Genomic DNA, 14,713 nt, shown 5'->3' with positions numbered 1-14,713 from the left:
TATATGCATACTTACTCTTCCGTTAGGGCACGTAGACTTTTCCACAAACGTTGCCAGCCATAATGCGGTGAAATAAAGAACATAAAAGTGAAATTTGATGCTCATGTTTAGGCAAAGAGGCTCCACTGAGAAACGCTAATGGATTATAGTTTTGTGAGTCTCGCTAAATAAGGTTAGCAAGCAATACCACGAAACGTCATCGAGGCATATTTTTGTCCTGTGCTGTGTAATGGGCTAGAACGTACTAGCTCAGGCCGACCTTTGGCCTTCCGATGAATTGCCTCTTCATTCTGACTGACTCATGATCATTAGCTTTCTGATCACTTAAGCGGATCGCTCATGACGTAAACTATGGTGTTATATTCTCTCTATTTTGCGCTGAGAATCTTGTCTTCTTTTCTGTGAATACGCGGCTCAAAGCTGCACATATCTTCCGATTTTCATGCATTTTCTCAGATCTGTTTAATCATGTCTTTGAAAATTTTAGTGCCCTAGAGATTAATTATAGGCCTAAATGCGTTGGGAGTATTGTTTTTTCGCAGTTTTGACACAGGGAAGTTTGAAAGATTATAGAATATAATGTGCTCAGGCCATATTTCACACGTATAAAACACTTTCATGAAGCTATCGCAGGCTGTAACGGCTCCTGCATCGTGGATTGCAAATAATCGTTTAAGGAAACAAATGAGACAATTAACTAAATACACTGTTTGTTTTATCCCAACTACTTAAAGAGACAGTGAGAGATCTCGTGTGTTACAAAACTTTTTCTATGGAAAAACAGCCATGATATATTAAGAAACATGACGTTTAAATGGAAGGTTCTAGATCACCGATGGCAACACAATACGCCAAACAGACTGCATGAACATCTCAGAACGTTTCAGACAGGATAGGTGGGCACTTCATCATCTTTGGCATGTTAAATTTGGTCTGCAAAGTATCGCTAACGCAGCTGGCGATCTTGGCAAGTATAAATTGAAGGATGATGCAAATGGCTATGTGAGTATCAGAGTCGAGAAATAAGCAGCGAAATGTTAGAAAAAAATAAAAATTTCACTGGCAATGCTGAAATTAGACAGAGAGCTGTCCAAAAAATTTTCATATACCAGAAAAAGCTCATCTAACACAATAACCTCATAAAGTATGTGATGTTTGGTGATAATAGCTTAGGTGTTTCTATTACGCGGCTTCTGCTTCTCGGCTGTGAGTGGTTCTGTCATTTTGTCACTTTCAAAGCGGAAGGTGGGCGGCTCAGGCATACTCTAGGGTTGTATATAAAAACAATGCCACGCCAAGGCTGAAAATGGTTAAAATAGTACTCACTCAATACTTAGGCAGCCAAACTTAATCTCAAATATGCTCAATAGCCGTCAAGCACGCAGAAGTTTTGGTTACGCATTCTCATAGGATTAGAACTCATTAAAGTTCAGCATAGTTAAACCTATTCTGAATGACGCTTAGAAAATTTCTATTGAGACATCAGGGCAGATAATACAACGTGAACCTAAGAGAATCAAACAAATACGTACAACAATTGATACACTATTGTCATTATGAGCATGACAACGCACTGCAGGGCAAAAGCTTCCTACATGTTCCGCCAATCAATCCAGCCCTGTTCTTTCGGCTGCTGCATTATACCTGAAATTCTCTATCCCATAAAATTAGCTGTCTCCCTCACGCGTTTTGCGTTCTCGTGCAATTCCATCAGTTCCCCTTAAAACGTGCAGTAATACTGCTCACACACCACGTGCCCGGTCGATGTCGACTTCTTTTTTGCTCACTCACTCTGTTTTCTTTGTGTCTCTCAGTAAGGTTCGCTGACAAAAGAATGAAAAAAACTCCGAATACAACTACAGGGTCCAGTGGCAATCTAACGACGTAGGACTCACAAAGCTACAGAACTTCTGGGTCCTGAGTGACCTTTGATGGGTATATACAACTGGAGCTGTGCCACTACAAGTCAGTTATTTCTGCTGATCTCGACACACACCCAGCGACACATGCCCATCATGTGGACACGCAGCGACACTCGTACACATGCTCTGGGAGTGTAGAACAACTTCTCCCGACTCTACCTCAAGCAAGTGGGAGAGGTCCCTCAGGAGCTCACTGGTCGCCGACCAGCAATGGGCCGTCCAGCAGGCCCACGAAGCGGCCGCCAGGTACTCCCTGTCGGTCCTTACGTGGGAGACGCCCGCTACGCGCTAAGCGCGTCCTGCAGGACTGAAATAAAGTTTTTTCATTACATTCGACACAGACATTATCCTCCCCTACGCTGCCTTCCAAATATGCCCCTTTAACAATCGACTTATCATTTCATTAACATCTTTTCGCCGATAAATCACCCTTCTGATCCTTTCTCCCTTAAGAATACGTAGCAGAGTCATAGCAAATTAAACGAAAATTCAGGTTCATGCTTTAAAGCACGCTCCTCATTACACAGAATGCTGATATATGCGAAATATTCATGACAGAAGCTGTTTTCAGCTTCCTAGTATGCCAGATGTTGTACAACATTTTCTGCGCACATTCGGCAGAAAGTTCTGAAATAATCTTCCGACTAGCCTCTTGTCCGCGTGAAATATGTCACTCTCATTGAAGTATTTTTCGCATGCACGCACTGGCGATGAAGCTGTTGTGAAACCACCAGTTTTGGTGCCTTACAATAGCACGCTTACACTTTTTACCGCCATTCACTGTCTTTAGGCAGCCAGAAAATTTACACTTTTTTGTAATTTTCTTTGTGATTATATGATACCCAAGTGGGCAGCCGGTATGTGGCATTTTTTCTGATCTTCCAACGCAACACACATGGTGCAACACCAAACGTATGATGATGCGCTCTAACGATGCCTTTAGAGGAGACGCAGTGTTTTAAGGTAATACCGTTAAAGAGCTCGTGTTGCAAAAAACCCACGGCCGCCGTCGGCCTCGTTGGTTGTGAGCGAAAAATCACCTGTTTATCTGTGACCTAAAAACTATCTTACCGAGATAGCCACGGGAGCCCGCTACTTGTCCACGCGTGCGCGCGCGATCACACTGAAAAAGCCGAGCACTCGAAGCAAAAAAAAAAAATGCTCAAGGTCACGAGGCCCGGTAGTTTCATTGCCCAGCTACCTCTTTGCTTAGCTTTCACTGCTTTCGTCGGGATGAGAGAAGAGATAATGCAATTGCAGCATAAGACAAACCTTTGTAACTCCACTGGCACAAGACTGATTCTTAAATTTTTTGCAGTGTTGAATTCACGAGAGAATAATCTTTTCTAGAGCATTTATTCCATGGTTACTTGAAAAAAGAGTTCAGGGTCGCTTTAACGCATTCTGTTTGACAGGTGTCACGACGAAAACGAGCCCATTCGGCGATAATAGCACGCACTGGTCCAATTTACTGTGTGCGTGTTGTGTGCGTGCATGTGTATGTAAAAAAACATATGAGTAAGTGTGGAGTTAGCGGTTGAAGGGTGAACTGGGGGCCTGATTTCGCTATCACATTTCACTCTGAAAGGCGAAGCTTGAGGGTCACTAAACTTTTACCCCAGCCTCCACACACAACGGAAAAAGCCTCCTTTGTAAAATAACACTTTCATAGAAGCTACTTTTTCAAGCAGCTGTCTGTGCGAAATATTTGAACATCTTTCCAAGCCACTATATATTTATTGTTTATTATTTATTTCTCTATGTACTTATGTAATGCTTTAATTTTTGTCGTCGTCAGTATGAACTTTCACCGTTCAGTGTTATCTTTTGAGTAGTTCACACAAATCAAATCTCATGTGAACGATGTATTGTTAAAATACCTTTGAAGACGCCCTAGGAAGTTGGTCTCTGATTAGAGTGGTATGTAAGTAACCAGAATATTGGAAAAGGCACTCTGGAATTTTTTTCTTTCTCATTTTTTACATCTACGCTCTCACGTAGCACTGAAATTAGTTTATATTCTAAATTAATCTTGAATGGGAAGAAAAGTTACCACGGTATTTTCTTGAAGTGATCATATAATATACTTAAGTGTAAAAATGGCTGTATAGGTAACAGTTTCACAACTGAGACTGAAAGAAATCTTTTCAGTAGTGTGCAGCGTTCTAACAACAATCCGCGAGTGGCCATGGGAACCGATTTCACCAAATAAAAAACCCACACCTATTTCCGAAGTGAATGATGATGAAAGAGCGAAGTATGGGAATATTTTAACCGCTTTAAACCACACAAAGGAAACGTTTTCAACGTTCCTGCGCGTGTCTTCTACGTGGTTGAGAGCCTGTGCGTGATAATGTTTCGGTGGGCAGCCGTATGTGGACGTAACGCTTCTACGTAACGGGTCCACAGGTGAACTTCGTTGTGCCACTGCCGCTTCCTAAGCTCTCACAGCCTGCAGATGCACTTGTCTGTGCTGCCGTGCCACTGCAGATCCACGAGCCGTCATCCCCGGGTCAGTTTGGTGACCCTGTCATTTCCTCGCAGCTTCGCGAACACGCAACACTGGATCAGCTTGTCTGCTTTGCTATGCTGCAGCACATGTTTGGGCCGTCAGGTACGTATGCAGTGCTGCCGCCTTGTCTTCGTTGTAATCAACATCGAAGAGAGAAATATCAAACGCAGTGCGCTTGCTGGCCGCTGCATCCCTAGAGCTTGTCACTCAAACCAACAGCACGCACCGGGAGCGAACACTTCATTGTTTTCACTGTCCGAGAGATTGTGCACCGGGTACCAGCATGCGTTGTAGCGCCTCTAGTAAATGAGTATTTTTTCACACCAGAGAAGCGACTAGAGTAAACCCTTAGGAGCTTAGCCCCAAACCGTACGGATACCTGAGGCCATCAAAAACATTCGGCAGCACTTCTGCTAAGAAGGTATATGTGTATACCTTTACAAACTTGTTGCGTTATATGACCCAAGTCACTGCTATTTTCCTTTCTTTTGGCTCGGAGACGAATTCGTGGGCTTGCGGCAGTCGCTTCACAATACTTTGCTATGGCTGCCTCACAGACATTTTTTTATCCCTCAACAAGCATGTGAGTGCTTCTCCGATGTTAATTTTATACATACGAGGGAAATGTATCTGTAATCTATAGTACACGAAGATCAGTACTGTCAGCCGACATATTAGGTCAGTCGCGTAGCACTTTTTTATCATTTGAAGTATCATGAATGTAAAGTGAAATCTACTTATGGTGGAAGAGCAGTGTTCCTTTGCCCTTATTTAAATACAATGCTAGTTCAGATTCAAAATTCGAGAAGTTTAGGAAAACATCTTAGGCTCCCGCTATGATCTATAAAATCTTCTGCACAACGAAGAGTGCAGACTGAAAGGATTCGCACTCTTAAAAACTTCACGTTATTTAAAATTTGTAGCCAACTTCTACAGTTGTCAGCCTGGCTTGCAAGTGGCTCATACATAAATTGACACTTCCTGAAGCTTATGTAGCCATTAGTCTGGTGCTTTTCTGTACACAACGTGTTTAAACTTTACGAAAAACAACAATTATTTTTTCGACCACTACAGGCAAGGCAAATGTGCCATCTCTAAAGTTTGGTGCATTAATCTAAGAGCTTTAATAAATTTGGGAATATTTTTTGATAAACTGAAACGCCAAATTCGTTAAGTGGAATACTTGTATTTTTCATTAGGATTGCCTCGAACTGAGAAAATGCACATACAAAACTTCATAGCCCTGACTGCTGAGAATTTATTATTATAATAATAATTATTATTATTATTATTACTTTATTTTTTTGTTGTGGTTCAGAATAATATTGCAGTAAAAGTGTTATATTATCAGAACACGAGTTATGTGCGGCGCGGTAGTTGTCCACCACCGCCAGTGTCCGTGATCAGTATCACTCTAAATTAGGAAAACAGTCAGTAAATACAAAACAACAAAGACACATTGGGATTTTTACCCGGGTTCACTTCAAAAAGTTCTTTCTAAACTGGTTCTATATAGGATTGATGATGGGAAAGGAATCGCGTGAATATGAGTAATAAAGTATTTTATAACAAACAAGTGTCACACTATGTGAATTGCGTAGCGAGTAGGTCATGCAATGCTCTAATTCATTGGAAAACTTTTTCTTGGCCACCTATTAGCTACGCCGCATACCCCTATAGGCATAATTCTTCATTGTGGTGAGCCGCTGCCTAAAGAATGCACAAAAGTTCTAGCAAGTCCCTCAACATATTTGCACAACGCAAGACTACGAGCAGTTACGACGTAACTACAGATGATACAAGGAAAAAAGAGCGCTCTTTCTGTCCTTGTCTTTTTTGTAGTTACGTATTGACTACTCGTAGTCTTGCGCTGTGCAAATATGTTGATTCCCAATAACCAACTAGCCCAAGCGTCTGTCTTATCAAGCAAGTCTGTAGCCAATACCACGCTTCTCCGAAGAACGGCGAAAAGTAGCATAGTAAATGGTGGCCTACTACACAAAGTTTATGACTACTTATGCAAATTTATGGCGTAGTGGGTGGCCAGCAAGTGTGCTTGTAGTAGTCATCCAAAGAATGTTTAGAAAGAGCTCCTAGAGGCACTTCTTTTAATTTTGCTGTTTCTGTGCCTTCTTCCTATTATTATTTGTTATGCATATTTGATGACAACGTGGCTACAGCTGAGTAATACAGCTGTAGGTACAATCCAGCATCACTACTAATAATACCCTGATGATGTCATAAAGAGTTATTGTGAAATGAGCAATCCCACATTGCTCTACAAAAGTGTGTACATCAACACGCACACACACACACACACACACACACATATATATATATATATATATATATATATATATATATATATATACATATATATATAAATATATATATATATATACATATATATAAATAAATAAATAAATAAATATATATATATATATATATATATATATATATATATATATATATTGATACAAAAAAGTATCACTACAGGAAAAACAAGAGAAGCGTGGGCAGAGAAGGAAGACGACGTTGCCTCCACTGCGATCCCCCTGAGTGGGTACGAGCCACGGCGGTGATCATCATCAATATACTGTGATCGCGGACTCAGGGCTCATTAAAACCCCCCGTTTAGTTACCTTAATTTGTGTAACGATTTGGTGGAAGGTGCTGGGTAGGACGAACCCAAAGACGGGAGCTTCACTACCAGGACTTCGTCGCAGCCACCACCTCACCGGACTTCCACCTTCGCCGATCGCAATGGCCCAAGAGCAGTCATCCAACGCTTCGAGGCCAACTCCGATGGGTTCCGTGCCGTACTACAGAGTGCCACCAAACTTCGGCGGGACCTCAGGAGAAGACGTCGACGTGTGGCTCAAGAACTACAAGCGGGTGAGCAGAAGCAATGGCTGGGACTCGAACCAACAGCTCAATCATGTCGCATTCTCGTTAACTGACACCGCCCTTATGTGGTACGAGAACCATGAGGACATGTTCACGACTTGGGAAAGTTTTGTTGAAGAGGTGCAGAAGTGCTTCGGTGATTCGGACGCAAAGAAGAAACGCGCGGAGCAGACATTGTCTCAGAGGGCACAGCTTCCAGCAGAAACATGTACGACATACACTGAAGAAATATTAAAACTGTGCAAGATCGTGAATGGGAGGATGTCTGAAGAAGATAAGGTTGGACATGTTCTCAAGGGTATAGCCGAAGACGTGTACAGTTTCTTAAATGGGAAAGACTGCTTGAACTCCATGTCCGACGTGATGAAGCACTGTCGTACCTTTGAATCCCTCAAGATGCGACGAATTTCTCCGAAATTCGGCCGCCTGTCCAACATCCCCACTGTGGCTAGTGTTGAAACAGTGCCGCCTAATGACCTTGCTTTGACCATACGGCCGATTGTTAGAGAAGAGCTGCTTCGATGTCAGCAGAGCTATCATCGCCCCAGAGATTTTCAGGATGGGTACGTAAGCGAACCAGAACGTGTGTGGACTCTTGTTTCTCTTCCACCATGGCAACCATCGATCAACGCAACAGACGCTTATGAATATCAAGACACACGGCAGGCTGGATGCCCCCGTCAACCACCTCCCAACTACGAACGAAGTTTTAGCCCACCTGTTTACCCAACATCGCCTCCCTACAGGGCCCCCGAAGGACGGTACCAATATCCCATGGCTTCCGAGAGGAGTCGTTACTCTGAGAAACAACGTGCCCCTCGACCAAGTCCGGTATGCTACAACTGTGGTGTCCCGGGTCACATCGCACGTTTTTGTGACCACCGCCCATATCAGCGACAGTCTTGGCACATGTCTCACCAACCTTTTGACCATCCGCTCTCCACGTCACGGAAACCACGCGCACCTACCGGATCACGCTACCCCTCGCCGGCCTCTGATCGAAGTTTGACACCACCACCAGCTCCCCGTGCTCCACGATCGCCATCGCCACGGCGACGCGCACGTACACCGCCGCCGGAAAACTAGTCGGTGCGGCCAGTGGGGGTGAGGCCGCGAGATCACACGTGCTATCTACAGGTATACCCCCGTCAGCGTTTATGTTGAAGAACAAAGTTCATGTAGTTGTCGATGGAGTGGCTACTATGGCACTTGTGGATACAGGTGCGACAGTCTCGGTGATGAGTGTAAATTTTAAAAACCTGCTGGGACCAAAAGTGATGTTTTGCCTGAACTGTGGGGTGACATTTCGTAGTGTAAGTGGTGACATGTTGTGTCCGGGGGGATATTGTACTGTGGACGTCTTGCTGTGTGGCAAGGTGTTTTGCACAGAGTTTGCGGTTATTCCGCGGTCTACACATGACGTTATCTTGGGTATTGACTTCTTGTGTGAGTGTGAAGCAACTTTAGACTGTAGAAGTGGTGATCTTTTTATACACGGTACTTTCCCAACGGCGCTTTTGGAAAATTCCCGTCCGGAGGAATGCATCCTTTTCGTCTCCGTGGACACAGTCGTTCCTGCATTTTCTGCTGTGTGTGTTCCCGTGACATGTTCTAGCAACAACTGTGGCACGTTTGACGCCACGCTCGAACCGATTCCCTTGGCATGCCTGAAAAAGGACATTCTCATTCCCCATTGCATAGTGCCAGTCGTTGATGGACGGGCAGGTGTGTGGACAATGAACAGTTCCATGGAGCCTGCAATTCTGCCAGGCGGCATGAAACTTGCAGTATTTAGACCCGAATCATGTACGCCGCTGGTTGCGCTTCTTAATGCTACAAGCCAAAATGAACGTCTAGGCTTAGAAGGTTCAGAAGATGCCCAATTGCTGCAAATGGTTAGCAAGTCACTTGACCAAAGCGAACGTCATACACTGCTCGACGTTCTATCTATGCACTCGAAAGTGTTCGATTTTTCTAAAAATAGCCAAAGGCCCTTAATCCCAGCGTCCCGGGTACGTCATCAGATCCACACCGAGTCGGTGTATCCCATTAGGCAGAAACCTTATCGAGTGGCACCATCGGAGCGCAAGATCATCAACGAGCAAGTCCAAGAAATGCTGGAAAAGGGAATAATACAGGAATCGGCAAGTCCGTGGGCTGCTCCTGTCATTCTAGTAAGGAAAAAGGATGGTACGTGGAGATTTTGCGTTGACTACCGCCGACTGAATTCTGTTACCAAGAAAGACGTTTATCCACTGCCGCGCATCGATGACGCTCTAGACTGCCTGCATTCCGCGTCCTACTTTTCATCTGTCGACCTGAGATCAGGTTACTGGCAAATTCCTATGCACGCAGCTGACAAAGAAAAGACAGCATTCGTTACGACTGGCGGGCTTTACGAGTTCAACGTTATGCCATTCGGATTATGCAATGCTCCTGCGACATTCGAAAGATTTATGGACTCTATATTGCATGGTTTAAAATGGCATATATGCATGTGTTACCTTGATGATGTCGTAATTTTTGGACGTACGTTTGAGGAGCACAACACTCGCCTAGACCTCGTGCTAAGCTGCATTGAAAAAGCTGGCCTTGTATTGAATTCGAAAAAGTGCCACATTTGCGAGCGACAGACATTGGTGTTAGGACATCTCGTCGACGAAGATGGCAATAGACCTGACCCACAAAAGACCGCGGCCGTTGAATCGTTCGAGCGTCCTAAATCTGTGAAACAACTGCGTAGCTTCATCGGGCTCTGCTCGTATTTCCGCCGGTTCGTACCCGAGTTTGCGGATGTGGTTCACCCCCTGACGAGCCTTCTACGCAAGAACAGCCTGTTTCAGTAAACCTCCGAGTGTGATGCCGTTTTTCACAAGCTGAAGTGTTTGTTAACTTCGCAGCCAATACTTCGCCACTTCAATCCTTCGTCGCCCACGGAAATTCACACAGATGCAAGTGGCATCGGTATCGGTGCCATTCTCGTTCAGCGTTCTGGCAAGAAGGAACACGTTGTGGCGTACGCAAGTCGTTTTTTATGCAAGCCTGAACGCAACTACACAGTGACCGAACAGGAATGCCTAGCGGTAGTCTTTGCCGTGCAACGGTTTCGCTCATACATCTATGGTCGCCCGTTCACTATCGTCACAGATCACCATTTCCTGTGTTGGCTGATCAACCTTCGTGACCCATCCGGCCGACTCGCACGATGGGCCATTCGTTTGCAAGAACATGTCTTCACCATCTCATACAAGACTGGCCGTCTACACGCTGAGGCGGATTGCCTCTCCAGAATGCCGCTACCATCGACAGATTGTGAAGCCGATAACTTTGACCACCTTGTCGCTTCTCTGTCGTCTGACTTTCCTGATGCCGTGACTTTCGCCGCTGAGCAGCGTAATGACCCAAGCTTAAAAGCTCTCTTCCCTGGAGCGAGAAATTTATTAGGCGAAGGCCGATTCTGCGTCCGAAATGGTCTTCTTTACCAGAGAAACTTGTCCACCACGGGCGCCTGCTTTCTGCTGGTTGTTTCTGCGTCCCTCCAAACATCTGTTCTGTGTCTCACGCATGATGACCCCACCTCTGGCCATCTAGGCACCGCACGAACACTTAGTCGCACGAAAGAGCGGTTCTATTGGCCGAAAATGAGCAAAACAATTCAGAACTACGTGGCCAGCTGTACGCAGTGCCAGAGCCACAAGCGGCCCTCCTCGGGTCCAGTTGGTCACCTGCAACCGGTAAAGCCTCCCGCTTCCCTTTTGAAAAGGTTGGCATTGATCTGATGGGACCATTTCCACGCTCCTCAAAAGGTAACCGGTGGATAATTGTATGCGCCGACTACCTGACGCGGTACTGCGAGACGGCTGCCTTATGCTCCGCCACGGCAGTCCAGGTTTTGGAGTTCCTGTTGCATTCAGTCATCCTCCGACACGAACCTCCTCGCGTGATATTAAGTGACCGTGGACGCCAATTTACCGCTGATATTGTCGAATCATTACTTCGTTTGTGTGCCTCCAAGTTCCGACACTCAACTGCGTATCATCCGCAAACTAACGGTCTCACCGAGCGCACAAACCGAACGTTGATCAACATGTTGTCAATGTACGTCGCCTCTGACCACAAAAACTGGGATGAAGTATTACCATTCGTCACGTACGCCTTCAACACGTCGAAACACGAAACGACAGGCTATAGCCATTTCTATCTGCTCTACGCTCGCTCACCTAGACATACGCTGGACACTATCTTTCCTTTTGTCATCCATAACAATTTAACAATTGCGGAAACCGTGTGTGGTGCGGAAGAGACCCGTCGACTTGCCTGCTTATGTACACTGGCAGCGCAAAAGTCATCCAAAACTCGCTACGACAGTCAACACAGGCATGTAACCTATGCCCCCGTTGATCTAGTGTGGGTGTGGACCCCAATACGCAGACGTGGCTTGAGCCAAAAGCTACTGGCACACTATGCCGGTCCTTTTGTGATACTCCGTCTGTCAGCGAGGTCAACTATGAAATTGCACGTGTCAACACTAGTGGCCGACGTTCATGCAAGACGGAGGTGACGCATGTTGCCAGCCTGAAGCCGTTTACACGTAGGATGCAAGAATGACCCGCCCAGAGGGCTTCGTCTGAGAGAGGAGGAATGATACAAAGTATCACTACAGGAAAAACAAGGGAAGCGTGGGCAGAGAAGGAAGACGACGTTGCCTCCACTGCGATCCCCCTGAGTGGGTACGAGCCACGGCGGTGATCATCATCAATATACTTTGATCGCGGACTCAGGGCTCAATAAAAACCCCCGTTAAGTTACCTTGTTTTGTGTAACAATATATATATATATATATATATATATATATATATATATATATATATATATATATATATATATCATCTGAGTCCCTGGGTACTCAAGTAGTAGCAAGCAGGTACCAACGTTTTAAAGGCCATATACCATCACAATTCGATAACTGCGTTTCCTAATTTGTCTTGGCAATACAAAGGATAGTCGCTTTCACGAAGCTCTGAGAAGTGGTTCCATGTGTCTATTCTTAATCGCAAGACGAGCCAACAATAAAGACTGAGCACTGCACGAGCGCTCAATCTTGTGCTGCATGAGCGCTTGGTTGGGTTCTCGTGATAATTGAAAGTTTTTTTCTTAGTTGCAGCGTGAACGACAACGTCTATAGAACATTCCTTAGAATCCTTGGACGCCTTGCAGATTATATGAAAAGTCATTTTGGTCTGATATTTTTGTTGCACCTAATCATAGAGACTTGAGAAGGTCTGGAGTACGCATATGAGTATCATCACATATAGAGGCAATCGTTCAATTTCCCGTATTCATAATTTTTCTTCGTTCGCTTTCAAGAGCAGGCAATCAAATAACACATCTTTGCGAAAGCTTCTTTCATTGGTGCATTCTTGAAACATTATATATATATATATATATATATATATATATATATATATATATATATATATATATATATATATATATATATATATATATGTGTGTGTGTGTGTGTGTGTGTGTGTGTGTGTGTGTCAAGCAATAGTGATGTATATACGTAGCATATGTGGCAAATGTCACAAAACGGGAACCACATTACAAGTCAAGTGGCGTGTAGGTTTGAAAACTACGAGAGTAAGTTCTTGATTTTGATAGCTGTGAAATCATATCAATTACATATACGCATATCTCTCAGTAATCATTATTCTAATGCAATTTGAGCAATATTTTATTCATTTTGGGCTTCTAAATTTTGATCATTTTCATAACAGCAGTTGGAAGACAGTTGGTTATGAATGAGACGATTTTGATTTTTTGTAAATAAACAATAGCAAGGTCTACAGCAGTTGTTTTTTTGCTGCACCGTTTAGTGCATTAAGGTTCATGTCATAAACCTGGCAACATAGTCTTTGTGAATTCTTGAAAACAATAGTGATCTCATACTATCCTAATTATGCATATAACGTCGGTACGAGCCTATCATTCTCAGTCACGCAACAATTGCACCTTGTGTGTGAGCACTACCGCAGTGCATCGCATATAGATCGATGCTTTGGCTCGCATTGGAAGAACCCGTTTCATTGCGTAGCAATGAGAGTCGAAAACGGCTGATGATCTCAAAAGCTCAATATAGCTTAATCGAACACGAACAATTTTTCTCGTCCTGCTGCGCATATTCCTCCACAGACAGGCGAAGTAAGAATTGATAGGCTGGCGATGGTGACGACACCGAACTGCCTTCGCAGTGAGGACCAAAGATTCAATCACATGGTAAAATTTTTTCTGCGGAACAACAGTCACTCATATGAAAATAATTTCTAAAAACAGCGCGAAGCCCCACCCCCCCACAAAAAAATAGCTGTGGTACACGCACAACAGCCCAAAAAGCAAGGAGGCTGAAAGAAACACACAAGAAAGGATGCTGAGCTACCAACCGAAGCGTTTATTCGTACAACCACAAATAAGTACGTTTCTACACATGCCAGGAAAAAGAGGGCAACATAAAAGCCGCATGCGCCCCACCATCAGATCTATTTGCAGTGCAGATAACTAATCCTGCATTTTAATGCTTTTGAGGGGCACTTACACATGCTGACCCCACTTTAAGAATTTCGAGGGCCTCGCACACTTATCGAGCTCGGAAGTCTCGATAGCTGTGAACAATGCGTGTCTGCTGAAAAAGAAAAGGGTTTGCACCAGGACTTTCCACAATGAAACGCCAAATTGCTGCCTGTCTTCGCTGCAAGACTGCTGACATGTTTTCGTAACCAATCTATGGCACTCCGGCGCGTCTGACCGATGTAAATTCCTCCACATGACGTAAGGTTCTCGTACATCACTCCAGTTTTGCAAGATACTAAGTGACTGGCATGCTTTTTTTTTTGTGAAGCGAGTTTCCTAAGACTTGCTAGTCACAAGGAGGTGTTTGTATGCTATTTAGAAATATTTGGGAACCAGACTTGCTACCGTTATTCACAGTATGCACGAGCGACTATGAAGTGTTATCTGTATGTTCAGGAAGCACCCTTTTTGCAGTGTGTTATCGTCCTCCACAGGGCTAAGTCACAGCATTTATTAGTTTCTTTGAATCTCTGCTTTCATACTGCCGCGAAAAGCATTTGGACCTAGTATGTGGCGGCGACATGAACGTTAACATGTTGAATAATGATTTCTCGAAAAGGAGTTTCGACTTGTTATTACAGGCAAATGGGTTTTCAAATGTCATTGATTTACCAACCCGCATCACGCCAAATTCTTCCACGTTGCTAGATCTGTTTATTACGAACATAGACAGAGCAAGGGTAAAATATGGAGTAATTAGTGCTGACATTAGTGACTACTTACCGATTTATTTATGTTTTAC

General features: G+C 44.1%; 1 protein-coding gene across 20 annotated transcripts in view; it reads right to left on the bottom strand.

Moving 5' to 3' along the window:
• The window catches only part of LOC119168047 (uncharacterized), a 249,851-nt gene extending 249,595 nt beyond the window's left edge, over window positions 1–256 (bottom strand). For 9 of the 20 annotated variants that reach the window (XM_075866361.1, XM_075866364.1, XM_075866367.1 and 6 more), the window contains exon 1: window positions 16–253. In XM_075866361.1, coding sequence (XP_075722476.1) covers window positions 16–105 — 90 coding nt within the window. In that variant the 5' untranslated portion in view covers window positions 106–253. Of the gene's footprint in view, window positions 1–15 lie in introns of all 20 variants that reach the window. The other 11 variants (XM_075866358.1, XM_075866355.1, XM_075866354.1 and 8 more) reach the window with 5 other exon arrangements.
• Between the last annotated feature and the right edge of the window lie 14,457 nt (window positions 257–14,713).

The sequence above is a fragment of the Rhipicephalus microplus genome, chromosome 6 (genome assembly GCF_043290135.1).
Source record: "Rhipicephalus microplus isolate Deutch F79 chromosome 6, USDA_Rmic, whole genome shotgun sequence".
In the NCBI taxonomy this organism is placed as follows: domain Eukaryota; kingdom Metazoa; phylum Arthropoda; class Arachnida; order Ixodida; family Ixodidae; genus Rhipicephalus; species Rhipicephalus microplus.
The sequence above is the reverse complement of the archived record's forward strand: the minus strand, read 5'-3'. Positions and strand labels throughout refer to the sequence as shown.